This window comes from Brassica napus, chromosome C8 (assembly GCF_020379485.1).
Source record: "Brassica napus cultivar Da-Ae chromosome C8, Da-Ae, whole genome shotgun sequence".
NCBI classification, from domain to species: domain Eukaryota; kingdom Viridiplantae; phylum Streptophyta; class Magnoliopsida; order Brassicales; family Brassicaceae; genus Brassica; species Brassica napus.
In genome coordinates, this window is record NC_063451.1 from 29,925,896 (window position 1) to 29,941,298 (window position 15,403).

General features: G+C 36.1%; 3 protein-coding genes and 1 non-coding gene across 4 annotated transcripts; 3 read left to right on the forward strand and 1 right to left on the reverse strand.

Annotated features, from left to right (window-relative positions):
• The first annotated feature begins 594 nt into the window (after nt 1-594).
• Nucleotides 595-4,248, forward strand: BNACNNG26830D (protein FREE1). Its single transcript, XM_013871976.3, has 10 exons — nt 595-1,885; nt 2,028-2,114; nt 2,202-2,333; nt 2,429-2,560; nt 2,663-2,728; nt 2,822-2,932; nt 3,125-3,217; nt 3,326-3,359; nt 3,450-3,517; nt 3,920-4,248. Exons 1-10 carry the CDS (start codon nt 1,013-1,015, stop codon nt 3,995-3,997), a joined length of 1,674 nt encoding a protein of 557 aa, XP_013727430.1. The 5' UTR covers nt 595-1,012; the 3' UTR covers nt 3,998-4,248.
• Nucleotides 4,249-4,587: 339 nt separating this feature from the next.
• Nucleotides 4,588-6,786, forward strand: LOC106431148 (GDSL esterase/lipase At1g20120). The gene is made up of 5 exons (XM_013871962.3): nt 4,588-5,051; nt 5,598-5,728; nt 5,819-6,052; nt 6,141-6,396; nt 6,473-6,786. Exons 1-5 carry the CDS (start codon nt 4,622-4,624, stop codon nt 6,664-6,666), a joined length of 1,245 nt encoding a protein of 414 aa, XP_013727416.1. The 5' UTR covers nt 4,588-4,621; the 3' UTR covers nt 6,667-6,786.
• Nucleotides 6,787-7,495: 709 nt separating this feature from the next.
• On the reverse strand, nt 7,496-7,567 carry TRNAE-UUC. The gene has a single exon. It is a non-coding gene; the product is annotated as a tRNA-Glu (tRNA).
• Nucleotides 7,568-8,030: 463 nt separating this feature from the next.
• Nucleotides 8,031-12,047, forward strand: LOC106431143 (UPF0496 protein At1g20180). Its single transcript, XM_013871957.3, has 2 exons — nt 8,031-9,350; nt 9,576-12,047. The coding sequence occupies exons 1-2, from the start codon at nt 9,293-9,295 to the stop codon at nt 10,691-10,693; spliced, it is 1,176 nt and encodes a 391-aa protein (XP_013727411.2). The 5' UTR covers nt 8,031-9,292; the 3' UTR covers nt 10,694-12,047.
• The last annotated feature ends 3,356 nt before the right edge of the window (nt 12,048-15,403 follow it).

A 15,403-nucleotide genomic window follows, 5' to 3' on the forward strand; every position in this document is an offset into this window, starting at 1 on the left:
AACTGTACAAGCTAAGGCATAGGCTAAAGCTGACAAAGGACCTAAAACATAACTGTGTATGGCAATGAAAAAAAATTCCCATCTCCCGACCTCATGACCATTGTCTTGCCGCCTTTCACCAAGAAGCCAGTCATCGCTTTTGCTATTGTCTTCCTCCATGGAAATGCAGCGAAGAAATGGTTCATCAAACAATGAACTGTACCGGGTTTCTTTGCTTGTCCTGTGTTTCTTTTTCTTCTTTGGTTCGGAAAGAATCGCAGTCTTGTCTCATTTTCAATAGAAGTGGAAAGCAGATTCTCATCATGGGTCGATGGGGGGGGGGGGGGGGGGGGGGGGGAGCAAACACGATCCTCTAGAGGCACTTGAGGGACAACAAATTTGGGAGTCCTAAACAAATGTTTCAACCAGCTTTACCGTGATATTACTCTCAGTAGAAGGAGAAGCTTCTCTTCTTTTTTTTTTTTACTATTTTGGCTGCCATCAGACAGATATCCAACATGGTGGTGTTGCTGCTCATGTTCTTCCATCAAACAACTCTTCTCAAGTTCATCTAACACTTGCTTGGTTGATAGATTTAGCTGCTTAATGGATTTAGTTTTTTTTTTAATATTCTTTTTCGAATATAACACTTCATCTAAGAATGCAACGTCATGTGAAATGAGTCGACTTTCGTATAGTCTCACTTTGTTATTGGGCTTAGTTTAGTTTACAGCCCAATTGCATTGTTAATAATGGGTCTTTGTCCTCCGTCGCACTTGTTGCACAGAGAGGAAAAACAGCGAGAATCATCTGTCCGCGTATCTATCTATCTATTCACAACGCGTCAAAATAATCTCCATCGGCCTCCTATCACGCCACGTGTATTATTATAAAAGATTAACGTAGTCCGCGAAACAGACAATCTTCTTTCCTGACGAAAAAAGTTCCATTGACCCCCAAAGATCTATCTTTCTTTCATCATCTCCACGCTTCGTCGTCCTCTTTCACAGATCAATCTAATCAGAGATCAAAGATGCAACCTGGAGATTACAATTCCTATTATCATCATCACCAGTACCCTCCTCAGTTTCCTAATCCTAATCCTAATCCCACCGATCTTTCTCAGAACACGTACGCGTCGGCTCCACCGTTTAGTGGCGGTTACGGCGCCGGCGATTACTCCCAGAACTATCAACCGGGGAAAAACACTGAACATGTCCCTCCTCCTTCAGCTCCTCCTTCCTTCACTCCTCCTCCGGCAACAAACCCTAATTCTTATTCGGCCTTGAACCAACCGCCCCCGATTCACCCGCCCGCACCATCTTCTTACGGATCGTCTGCTCCTCCGTATACATCGCAGCAGCCCATGTATTATCCACCCTATGATCCTCCTCCATCATCTGCTGCAGCTTCACCCAATCCTAATCCTCTGGTTCATACTCCGCAACAGCCTTACTCATCATCCTACTCTTCAACTCCTTACACTGGAGGAGGAGGAGGATCTTCCTATGAGAAACCGCCTGTGAAATTCGATCAACCTTCTTATGGCGATTACGGCAGATCCGAATCAGCCTCAGATCTATACGGAAAACAACGATCTGGCAGCGGAGGAGGATACCCAGCGTTCGAAGATTCATCCTACGGAGATGGAGTCTATCCTTATTCAGGAGGAGGCAAAGTTGAGCCGTACGGGTCTCGTGGAACAGCGCCCAAATCATCGAACTCGACCTTGTTCGACGATTACGGACGGCCCATCAGCGTCTCTGATTCCTCCTCCTCCGCTAAGATCGCTAGAGCTGTCCCCAAGGCTGATGTCCAGGAAGATGCCTCTGGTGGTGTTCAGAAGTTTCGTGTCAAATTGTTGGCTGAAACTTACGGACAGACCACTACTGATGTTCTTTGTCAGGTATTAATAATTCCCTTAGTTCCAAATCCTTTGTCGCCTTGCTTAAGTTATTACTAAGCTTAACTCATTGGTAATGTTAGGAAGTTGCAAAGTTTATAGCTTTTTTGTGTAATTTGGACTTGTCTGTTTTTGTTGTTGGCAGATTGGTTTGGATGGCCTCCGTATGCTTGATCCAAGTAGTAGCCGGACTTTGAGAATATATCCTCTCGAGAACATCACTAGATGCGAAGTAAAACTTACCTACTCACTCATAATACCTTTTTTTAATGTTTGCATGATTGGATTGTCTCCTTATGTATTTATTTCGTTCAATCAGAAACTAGACTCGTCTATACTGGCTTTTTGGTCTAAGACTCCGGTAGACTTCGAAGCTAAACGTATCAGACTGCAATCGAATAGTTACACCACCAACACCCTTTTGGACACTGTGACAGCTGCAATGTTTCAGGTTCTCTCTTAAGCCTGCATTTTTATAACATCTAGTCCTAGGTTTCATGCTTTCTCTTCATTAATCTGATATTGTTTTGTGATGATGGGTTTTAGGCCAAGGAGATTGGGGGAAGTAGCAGGCCTCCTGTCTCTGCCAAGCTGGTCGAACAGTCTGCTGAGAAGAAGAAAGGATTGGGTGATTGGATGAACAAAATAAAGCCTGTGAATGAGGAGAAAGATCATTGGGTATGATTTTTTTCGTTTTTGTATAAATAAACTGCTGGGAAAAAAGTCCCTCATTTTTTGCTATGGTGTCATTGTTCTCACTCCTTTTATATTTGGCTTCAGGTCCCTGATGAAGCAGTTTCAAAGTGCACATCGTGTGGGTCAGATTTTGGTGCATTTTTGCGAAGGGTATTGTTTCCCTCTCTGATCTGTCTAATCGGGAATTAAGTTCTGGTCATATCTGGGACTGACGAATGTTATGATCATTATTTTTTATTTCAGCATCATTGCAGGAACTGTGGTGACGTCTTCTGTGACAAGTGCAGTCAAGGTAGGATTGCTCTCACTGCTGAGGAGAATGCTCCCGAAGTCCGTGTCTGCGATAGATGCATGGTAAGCTCTGCTCAGTTTCCCTAAAAGTTGAGAAATAATGTTTCATGAATTTCTGACAATGCGTTGATCTAGCTTTAACATGGAAAATCTTGGCTGGCTGTTCTAGTTAAAAGTAAATTTGTTGTCGGGGTAGGCCTTTTAAGTTTTTAAAGTGTTGATCCTTATGTGATTCTGACTCTTGATGATGTGCAGGCTGAAGTGTCACAAAGGTTGAGTAATGCCAAGGAATCTGCTAGCAGGAACATGAGTTTGCAAAGCCATGAAGACCTCGCTAGGAAGTTACAGGTAGGGTTATCTCTCCGGGTTCTTTACTAAGTTTATGATTTGGAAATTGAGTTGATATCCGGCACAGACTATATACTTGTTTTCTGATTGCTGATATGTTTTCCACAGGAGGAAATGCAGAGAAACCGCAAGTCTTCGTCTGGTAATCTATATGTTTGATATACTTCATGCTATTGATTTGTTGTTTCTGGTCATTTATGATTGCTGAGAATGATACGTCTGGTTTCAACAGGTTTGAGAGAAGGATCTGGTAGGCGGATGAAGGAAGTAGCCTGTCCAACATGCACAGTTCACTTGCAGGTTAGATTCTTTGATAACCCATGTTTCTTTCTTTGTATGATTTTCGGATCTAGAACAAGGAAAACAGAGTAGTCCTCATAGATGTAATCACGTTTTGAAATAGAATAGGTTGGCAAATGTTGATAATCATACCATGCATCTATGAGATGCCTTGATTTGACATAATCGCAGGACTTACCTCCTACTCCTTTATTTTATAAATGTGAGGATAGATAGCACTGTTGTTGCCTATGCTTAGCTCTAGTATCAAACAGCTAGGTAGGTTGTCGCTTAATCATCTGAACGATTGGTTAAACCAAGTGGATGTAATTAAGACTCGAGCCAGATTGGAAGTTTTGATTTTTGTAGTCTCTCCTGGTACCATGCGTGCACTTATTAGATCATTTCTATATGAATTTGCAGGTTCAGGTTCCATCCTCAGGATCAGAGACCATCGAGTGCGGGGTTTGCCAGAACCCTTTCCTTGTTAGCTCGCATTGATCTTCCTACCCGCCTGTTTTGCTCTTTGACATATATTACCAATTAAACATATGAGATTTGGGTCATTTGGTTACTGAATTGGGTTTGATCACCAAAAATAAGTTGGTCGTCGTGTCTCATGTGGGTGTTGCTTCCCCCTTCTGTGTGTATATGAAAGTCTTTTGAGTGACTGAACAGTCTTTACCCTCAACGTCTTTGATCATGGACATGCTCCAAAAGTTTTAATATTATATATATGATTTCATTGTTCACGTGAATGAGCACTGCTCAATAAAAAACATTTCAAGATTATATATGAGTTTCAGCGATTCGCTACAAACCAGTTTATACTAAATTTTGAAAATTATGGACACATCTTGAATTCGCAGAAAATAATTGATGCCTTGGTGATGTGCTTAAAGTAAGTTGTTTTCTCATGAGCGTCTATTCTCATGAGTGCTAACTAGATCTGATCGGCAACCGCTGTTAAAGCTAAATATTAGGAAGTTTCAAAATGTGTGAACAAAAAAGACACCCAACCAGCTCCATACATGGTCACATGCATAGCATGTTCGAATCAATTTGTATATAATTGACTTGACAGCTAAACACATAAGCAAATAAGTGAATACATTTCATATAGTGATGAAGCAATATAGACTGGTTCGGTTTCTTATCTTCCTCTTATCACTTTTTATATGCTTCGTCACAATCCATTCTCAATGCCCACCAACACTACCTGCGCCTCAACCAATGCCACCACCACCACCTGGCCCACCTTCAAAGCCATGTCCACCGCAAGGCACATATAAATTCCCACCTGCGCCTCAACCGGTGCCATCACTAGCACCTTGCACATGTCCGTGTCCATCAGACTCATCTCCAAGACAAGTGCCACCAAAGAACATAACCGTACCGGCATTGTTTGTATTTGGGGATTCGCTCGTAGACACAGGAAATAACAATAACGTAAGCACACCTCTCAGGTGTAATTTTCGACCATATGGTATCGATTTCTTACAAGGTGTTCCCACTGGTCGGTACTCCGATGGCAAAGTCCCTTCCGATTTTTTAGGTTCTTTCCTTTGGCCTTTTTCTCCTTTTCTTTTTACAGTTAACTCTAGTAAGTCGAGTTTTGCTCGTATTCTTTTAGTAAAAAGCAAAAGTTGATTATGTAAATTGTAGCTCCGATTGTTTGTATGAACTTACGTATAAACAAGTGCTTGCATTTCCATGTTAAAATAAACATGGAATGCATACGTAAAATGCATGCATACAAATAATCGGTGGGTTCGTAAAACATGCATCTCTGTTTAATAAATGCGTTGAATGAATATGATTTTAATTGGTTAATCGATTATATAAGTTATGTCAAATTTGATATATAATATAGAAAAAGGAGCTATATCTCTATGGATAATAACTTACACAATATAATCCTCTTATTATATTATATATATAATTATATCCTCTCATTTTCATTTGTTTCTACTAGAACTGTTTTTTATTATATATTTATCAGTTGGAATATAATAATATGTGCTATTATGTTTAGCAAAAAAAAAAGTGCTATTATTTTTTCTTTTTTTAAATACATTTTGATTTAATCTTTATTTTGCAGCGGAGTATTTGGGGATAAAATCGGTCGTACCAGCATATATGGATCCAAAATTACAACCAGATGATTTACTCACCGGTGTATGCTTCGCTTCGGGTGGTAGTGGTTACATTCCTATGACACCCACATATTTGGTAAACTCGAATTAGTCTCCTCTCACCACCACTCTCTTTTAACTTAATCATCCTAACCATTTGATCTTATTATATAATAATCAAAACCAGAACGTGATACCAATGTTGCACCAATTGACATATTTTCAACACTACATAGCGAGAGTGAAGAAGTTAGTAGGACAAGAGAAGGGCGATCAGATAATAACCAATGGCTTAGCCATTGTGTTCGCAGGTAGCAACGATATGGGCATTACGTATTATGGTCCAGGTGCTCAGTGGGTCAAAGACGATATCTACTCCTTTACCTCTAATATGGTTGAGTCTGCTACCAGTTTCGCCATGGTATGCTTCTTTCTTTCATAGTTTTACTGGCTTATGAAAAAGGATATTTATATTCATGAACATTTACTCTTGGAAACATTTTGAACAGCAATTATATGGATATGGAGCAAGACATATAGGGGTAGCTGGAATGACACCACTGGGATGTATACCAGCACAAAGAACTCTTAAAGGAGGTCCCCATAGAAAATGTGCTCAAGATGTTAACTATGCTGTTCAGATTTTCAATACCAAACTCTCCATTGCTTTAGATCATTTGGCTAAAACTCTACCGGATTCTAAATTGGTTTTCATGGACATCTATTCTCCATTCAGTCAGATTCTAGAAAACCCTGCGGATTACGGTAATTTTAAAAACTGTTTTTAACAACTATATACGTTTCATATCTTATGTATAGCGTATGTGTAATATGTTTGTAGGGTTTGAAGTGATAAATAGAGGATGTTGTGGAACCGGACTAGTGGAAACTGGTCCACTTTGCAACGAAGAGACATCAACTGTGTGTAGAAATATTTCTGCTTATCTGTTTTGGGATAGTTTCCATCCATCGCAAAGATTATATGAAATCTTAACCAAAAAACTTGTTAAAAAATACATCCCTCTATTATTTTGAGAAGTAGATTTTTACTTGAGACATTTTTTTTTTTAATTCTGAGAGGATATAACATTTTGTATTTGTATTAATCATATTGTTATTACGAAATGGTTGTTGTTTCTGATAGTTACCGATCGATATTATTTGTCTTTGAAATGGTTTTCAATTTTTTGTTTGATAAATCCAGCGATTGCAGTACTATTTCCCGATGCATAGGTTCCTTCAGCATTTATTAAGAATCTCGGATGAAAACAATACTAGAAGTGTTCATCCATTCATTTTTGTTTGAATTTAAGATAAACTTTCATTTACTTTCAGATACCTCCCTTGCTCTTCACCTCACCCTCGTCCCTAGCGCTTGATGCATAAGATGATCCATCAACGTTATAGCATAACACAATCTTCCTGTTCACCTTCTCTTGATCTAGATGAGTACCATAGTCACATTTCCTGAAAACCAACTATTCAATCAAAACCTTAAGTAATTCTATATATGATCAGAGCTAAAGCTAACATATGTTCAAGGTAATGAGGTGTTATTGTATTTGAATCCACTGGTGTTTTACAAAGTATACAGGAGACTTGCTAACATTCCCAAAATGTATATCTTCAGCTGTCAAACGAGCTGCGAAACCAGTGGAGTTAAGTGCAATGGTGCTACCTTGGGAAAGTATGTATTTATCATGAATATATGTCATGCCATTATCTTGATTTCTGTTATCCAATTTAAGAGGGAAGAAAAAGAGGAGACAGTGGAAGCCAGCCCAAAAAAAAGGAAAACTCATGAGAACCTCTGGAAGCCCAACTAGATTTCTACATAAAAAATAATAAAAAATAATAAAAAAAGCTCCGATGCCGGGAATCGAAACCGGGTCTCCTGGGTGAAAGCCAGATATCCTAACCGCTGGACGACATCGGATAGATATCTTAATGTTTTAAACTAATTTATATAAAGATTTCTTTTATCATAACTGTTGCATTATGGAACTTCAAAAGCTAAAGTAATGTCAAACAAGGTTTGATTTATAAATACGGTAAATGTATAAAATAATAACCAACTACATTTAACCAAACAAAGAAATGAAAGTTGTATTCAATCATACTTCATCAAATTATTCTGAAAACTTTACTCGAATTCAAAGTCTAGATAACATTTCTTATTCACATATTCAGTTAAACTAACTAAGTATGAGCATGTAACTATATATTTTTCATCGGAGGTCTAGTTCCACCATCTTGTGTAGTTAGACGATATTAACGGTAAAAATTAAAATACATGACTAGCTAGGAATATGGATTGCGATCCAATACTATTCATTTTCGGTTATAAAGAATTTAAAAGTGTTATATACACTGATTATCAGTCTATATTTGATGATATATGGTCTACTTATTGGAGATGGTATCTACACTTGGTGAGATATATTTAACCATTATTAAATCAGTTTATATTACTACAGCCACATATACTTCAATCTATGAACAATAGCAAGTATCCGTATATTAGCACATTATTAAATCATCTGATATTACTACAGCTAGCAGTAGTACCATGACAAGTCCAAATATTATTATCTCCTATCCTTCGAGTAATCATGTAGATGTATATTATATAGCATGACTCTTCATACTATAACGTATTAACTACAAACTCTGTTTATATGATAATCTCGAAAGCAAATCCATATTATTATTGGTGTAACTTAGGATAATTTTGGTTTATTTTACCCAAAAAAAAATCCATATTATTATAATCTCTAATGTGTAGTTCGGTTTAGGGTTTTCAATCTCCCAACTTATTATTAATTAACCTACACTAGACCTATATATAAATAACACCCTCGTGAAGAATTATAATAAACTCAAATTGAAACAAGTCCATGCATGATTTGCATCAAATTAGTTCAAAAGAACAAGTCCATGATTAGATATTTTCATATCTTACCAAAACGTCAAACATCTCAATCACATGATGTTGAAAGATGAGAATTAAGAGGGCCACTCTTCGTATTGCTTGAGCGTTGAGACTTTGGATGATAAATGTCTTTAAAAAAATCTGCAAAAGATTAGCAATAAAATTAATAATAATTAGAAAAAAGCAATTTTCCAAATCAGATAATATTTGAAATAGTTCTACTTCTACGTGGCAAACACTCGTTTTGGGAAAGCGTACGAGGAACTCCATACTAATTTCTCGTAACGAATTATGATCTTTTAAAATTAATCTCCCTGACGAATTTCTTATTTATCCATTAAACACCGTAAAAGGAAACTTCTTCTCCAAAATAACAAGTCATCTTCCACGCCAAGAGCACAACACGTGTCAAAAGCGCAACGTGTCGTTCCATCTAACTTGCGCCTTAAGACATCGTTCAAAGATCCAAAAGGAAAATCTATATAGCGGTGCTAACGTACACCATCTCTCTAGCTGTCGCTTCTCAATCTTCTCTTCCTTCTCCCTTGTTTCATCTCTCTCTCTAATCTTTGTCTAACCAATCATTCCTACATATACGCTTATATATAATCACAAAAATAAATTATAAACCGCCATACAAAAAAAAAAACAAAGACGTATGTATATAAGAAACAAGAAGCTTTGTCTATCATTCACCTGAATCACATATACCTTTGAGCTCCAGAGAAGATGATGAAAATGAAGAATCTTCTTAGTTCTAGATTAAAGTCTTCCTCTGCAAGACAAGGTGAAACTTTTTTTCTTTATTTTCTCAATTTTTTCTCTGAAAATCTTGAATGATTTGTTTCTCTTTTTCTCTTACACCTAGTTCTTGAAATTGTTTTTTTAAGCTCTTGAAATTTTTTATAAAGAATCTTGAAATGTTTTTACTTCTGCAATGTTTAGATTTGTTCTCGTCATTTTTAGAGATATTTTGAGTTATCTAAACTGTTTTTTTTTGTCAATGGAGCAGAAAATTCTGAGAAGGAATATCGTCGTAGCTTGACGTCCAAGCTAAGTGTTAACGAGGAGTACAAGGAAGCTTTTAGGACAAAGTCCTACTTAGATATTCGGACAAAAGCAGAAGATCAATTAGGCATAACATTATCTAGCAAACTCTCTTCTTCTCCTCCGTCTTCTTCTCATTCTCCTCCATCCTCAGATCTCATCTTCCATTCACACTTCACCGATTACTTGCTCGACCCTCCTCAAGAAACTCTCGATGCTCTCATGCAAGACTCGAGTTTCCACAATCTTCTAGCTAACTTCTTTGACTTTAGCTCCGATGCTTGTGATGTATGCGAGTCTCTCCTTCAAAGCATCCAACAAATCAAGATCAATCACGTAAAAATCAAAAGGGTTATCAAGATTGGTAAAAGGGTTTGTAATAATGGTGCTAAAACCCCTGAACGTGCTTTGATATTTCAAGAGCTCTCGAGATACGCCTTGCTGAAAAACCCTTTGTATAGTATCATCAACCAAGCTCAGTTCCGGAGAGTTCATGATGCAAACTCGGAGTTGCTCGCTAGATTAACTTCTAAAAGGAGAAGAATCAGGAGAAAAGACAGGTTCTTTAAGTTTTGCAAGAAGCTAGGAGGTTGTAGTCTAGTGATATCTCATAGCGCTATTGTTATTACATTGCTGATCGTAGCGTTACACAGCATACTCGGCGTTTTAGTAGCTCCTGCTATGCTCGGTTTTTGCTCGTTAGGTCTTTTGAGGAAAAAGAAGAAGAAAGCGAAAAGAAACATGAAGAATAAGAGCAAGACTGATCCAACGCTAGAGAAGCTAGGGACACAAATGGATATAGCAGCTAAAGGAATGTTCATAATGATAAATGATTTGGATACGTTGAGTAGACTTGCCGGGAGATTATGCGATGAGATAGAGCATAGAAAAACGGTAGCTGCCATGTGTGCTAAGAGTGGGAAGATTGAAGTGTTAAAGGAAGCCTTGAGAGAGTTTAGTGGACATGAAGAAAGATTCTTAGAGCAATTGCAAGAGCTTGAAGAACATCTCTACCTTTGTTTCCACACTATTAATAGATCAAGAAGACTAGTGTTTGCGCAAATCACAGGACCAAGTTCTTGATTCTTTTGATTCATCAAAAAAATACTTTTGTAGGGTTTATGAAACATTTATATAAAGTAATAAATATGTAAGAATGTCTTTCAATGTTTTTGTCACATTTCTAGTGAAACTGAGTCAAAGAAGGAAACTATCTGATTCTTTTGTTGTTCTTGTAATCTTCACTGGATTTTAAACTATGCTTTTGTTCTTGGCATAATCATCGATATATCCTATTTGATTAGCTTGAATTTGTTTTGATCACGTAGAATTGGTTAGTCGAGGATCTTGATGTACACGGTCAATTTTATATGAGCTACAATATTCTATTTAATCATTTTTATTAGATTTAAGTTCGTTAACCCATTAAAACGAGATATTTTTATTTTCTTTTGAACAACCATTCATTTAGTACATTACATAATAGGAAATCTCTAATATTCTTATATATATTTTGGAAGTCTCTAATAATAAAAACTAGATTATGACCTGCGCCGTCGCGCATGATTATGTTTATTTATATTTTTAATTCAGTTTCACATTTAACAAATTATGATTTGAAGGTATTGCTTAACTTTAGTGTAAAGTATTTTTGTAAAATGTTGTTGTTTTTATTTGAATGAATTGGATTATTTAAATGAGCTTTGAACCATAGATGTATTTAAAAGATAGATTTATGTATCTTGTTAGATATTCTATTTTATTTAATATTAATTACTACTAATACACAATCTGTAATATATAAAAATATAGTTTACAAATAATTAGGAAATTTACTACTAATGTCGAATCCTATCTGGTAATCATTAAACTTAATTTTGAAGATTGAAGACCATGAATTTTGAATTAGATATATTAAAATAATATGAAATATATATAAAGTTTTATGGAGAACTAATTTACTTGAGTAGTGTTAGATTTTATAAAAGATGACTTTTATAAACAATTTTCTATCTATTTTTTTGGCAATATTATTAAATTTCTTTTGACAATAAAACGAACAAAATTAATATGTTTATATAAATTATAAATTTTCTAGTAACATTTTAAAATAAAACATTGTAGAGTGTTGATTCTATAAGTAAGTAGTTTTAACATGAATTCTTTAAATCAGTTTTAAACTGTAACATATTTGAGTAAGGTGATAAGTTTGAATAAAAACCGTTGAAAATGAATGTACTTTTCACAGAGTATTTTATTGTTTTGTTGTGATTGGAAAAAAGCTACATGACTCCTTATATATATAGTGTAAAGTCTATTGTTGGTCCATTTTATTTCAAATTTAACTAATTAGTCTACTACTATATTCAAATCCACACGGAAGCGCGATATTATTTACAATTTATTATGATATAGAGATTAATAGTAATGTAATTAATTTTATTATTAAAATTCTAATTTATTAAAAATGTTTTGTCAGTTATCAAAAGTTATAACGGCTTAACTAAAATTGACCTCATTAATATTATAAGTTAAAAATATATAAAAATAATAGCCAATCAAAATTTTTAAAGCTTTAAACTAATCTTTTATTATATAAATTATTATTAAACCATCCTAATTTTTCAATTCAAATAAGATAATAATATATTTATATCAAAACACAGATTTTTAAAATATATATTTTTAAGATGGCTAATCAGTATTACTAACATAAGTAGTGATCAAGAACAAGTCCGATGCAGTCTCGTTGAAGATTTTTATAGCAAGAAAGTAGCTGTAGGTCCAGACCGAAGTGAGTATTTTCAGGGTTCACTTAAGCAGTGAGACGTATTGGTGAAACGCATCAAACACTCCCCTGAAGCGCTTGCGGCTGCTCTCCACGAAAGAGGTAATCATTATAGACTTGAGGCTGTTTCGAAACGTGTCCTTCGGCTCCATGATGTGATATACGATGATGATTACATTTATGAAGGCATCTTTGTTATGCAATTGTCTTTTAGTTTTTTTTTTTTTGTTTTGTTTTGAAGAAACATGGAAGTATTTGTAAGCAAGAAGAGCTTAATAACTTGATACGGAACATTGTTAAATAAAAAAAGGAAGTGTACTAAAATGACACAAATTAATTGTGTTATTACTAGAATGACTCATATTTTTCGATCCGGTTTATGTTAATTTCGAATTTGGTTTACTTTTAGATTTATTAATACTAGAATTAGGTAAATTTTTGCTTACTGTCATCATCTTTTTTCTTCCTTTTTTACTTCTTTATCAAGTTGTCTTCTTGAACATTTGGTTATTCAGATTCAGATCTGTAACTTTTAGATCTAGAACTGTTAAAGTAGATGTGTAATTTCGACCTCTGGTTTTGCCATCTTTAGAAATCAAAAAGAGTTTTTAAGAAGTAAATGGTAGCTTTGACGTTTGTCATTTTACTTGAGTGATACATCAAGCTTTTAGAACTCGACCTCTTTTTATATAAAAACCAATAATCTTATCTTCCTATATGTTAATTGAGAAGTCAATTTAGTGATTTATGCTGACGTGTCGCCCATAGAAGAGCTCTCCAATTAATTGTTATAATTTGATTGGTTGATACTTTTTATTTTTCATTTATTTAATTAAAATTTTTAAAAGAAATTTTTTTATAGAATTACCTAATCTAATCTATGTTTTCAAACATACAATTAAGCATCTTAAATATAGATAAATTAACATAATTTATTTATAGAAACAATTAAATATCTAGATTACATTATATAAATTGATAAGATGCATATAAATACATATGTGTTGTGAAACTAGAGAATAGAATCTGTATGTTTCTTATTTTTGTATTATTCATAAACATAAGGAGCCATTTATATATAGGGAATTACACCGTCATAGAATAGTGAAAAGACTAGAGAAATGAAATACAAATATGGAAATAGTACAAATCATAGATCTATAAGGAAAATGGAAACTAGGGTTTCTCTCTCTGTAGCCACCGGCTCTCTCTCTCTAGCCGCTGGCTCTCTCTCTATAACCGCCGGCTCTCTCTCTCTCATGGCCGCCGACTCTCTCTCTCTAAGTATGAGCCGGTTATGGACATCCACAATATGATTTATAACACTCCCTCTTGGATGCCATAACCATACAGAGTTTGTAATACGCTTTAGATGTTGCCTCATTAAAACCTTACCAGGAAAACCCAATGGGACAAAACCATGGTGAAGGAAAAAGAGTACAACACGTATTACTCCCCCTGTTCTGAACATCACTGAAGGTCTTTCAGTCTACGCATCCCAATCTGATACGTGAGCTTTTTGAACGTGCAGGTAGGAAGTGATTTGGTGAACAGGTCGGCTGAGTTGTCACTGGAAAGCACTTGTATGACTTGGACCTCGCCGGCTTTCTGAAGCTCGTCTGTGAAGATGAACTTATGTAATATGTGCTTCGTCCGGTTTCCTTTGATGTAGCCATCCTTAAGCTGAGCAATGCAAGCTGCATTGTCCTCATACATCACAGTTGGTGCGTCCTTGCCTTCGGACATCCCACAATTAACTCAAACATGTAGGGTCATGGACCTCAACCAAACACACTCGCGGCTGGCTTCATGTATTGCCAAGATCTCCGAATGGTTTGAAGATGTTGCGCGATCGTCTTCTTCGTGGAACACCATGATATGGCCGTTCCACCATGTGTAAACACATAGCCTGTCTGTGATCGAGCATTGTGTGGATCCGAAAGATAACCTGCATCAGCAAAGCCAACTAACCCTTCTTTGTTATGGTTAGTATAAAATAAACCCAAGTCTTTCGTTCCTTGCAGGTAATGAAGAATATGTTTAATCCTGTTCAAGTGCCTTTGGGTTAGACAAGAGCTAAACCTAGATAATAGGTTCACAGCAAAACATATATCTGGTCGTGTATGACTAGCCAGATACATCAAAGCTCCTATAGCACTGAGATATGACACTTCGGGACCAAGGACATCTTCATCATCCATCTTAGGACGGAACGGATCAGGGTCCAGGCCGAGGGACCTCACGACCATGGGGCTAGATAATGGGCGAGACTCGGCCATATTGAATCTCTTGAGTACTTTCTATGTATATGCCATTTGATGCACAAGGATTCCATCTCTTATGTACTCAAGCTGTAATCCCAAACAGAACTTTGTTTTTCCTAGATCTTTCATCTCGAATTATTTCTTAAGATATTCAACTGTTTGGGAGATTTTTCCAGAGGTTCCTAGGATATTCAAATCATCAACATACACTGCTATAATCACAAAGCCCTGGCCGGATTTTTTTATGAAGATACAAGGGCTGATCGGATCATTCTTGTATCCTTCTCTCTCTAGGTACTCACTTATCCTATTGTACCACATTCGACCTGATTGTTTCTATCCATAAAGTGACTTATTCAACTTTACACAGTGTTGTTCTCGAGTACTCGATTTGTTTTTCAACTCTATACCCTCTGGTACTTTCATATATATCTCATTATCCAGTGGTCCATATAAGTATGCAGTTATAACATCCATTAACCGCAAGTCTAATTTCTCTCTTATAGCCAGACTTATCAAGAATCTAAAAGTAGTAGCATCCACCACAGGGGAGTATGTCTCCTCATAATCTATTCCTGGTCTCTGTGAGAATCCTTGTGCAACAAGCCGTGCTTTATATCTAACGACCTCACCATGTTCGTTTCTTTTCCTCACAAAGACCCACTTATAGCCGACTGGTTTAACATCATATGGTGCCCGGACTATTGGTCCAAAGACATCTCTCTTCTTTAAAGAGTTTAA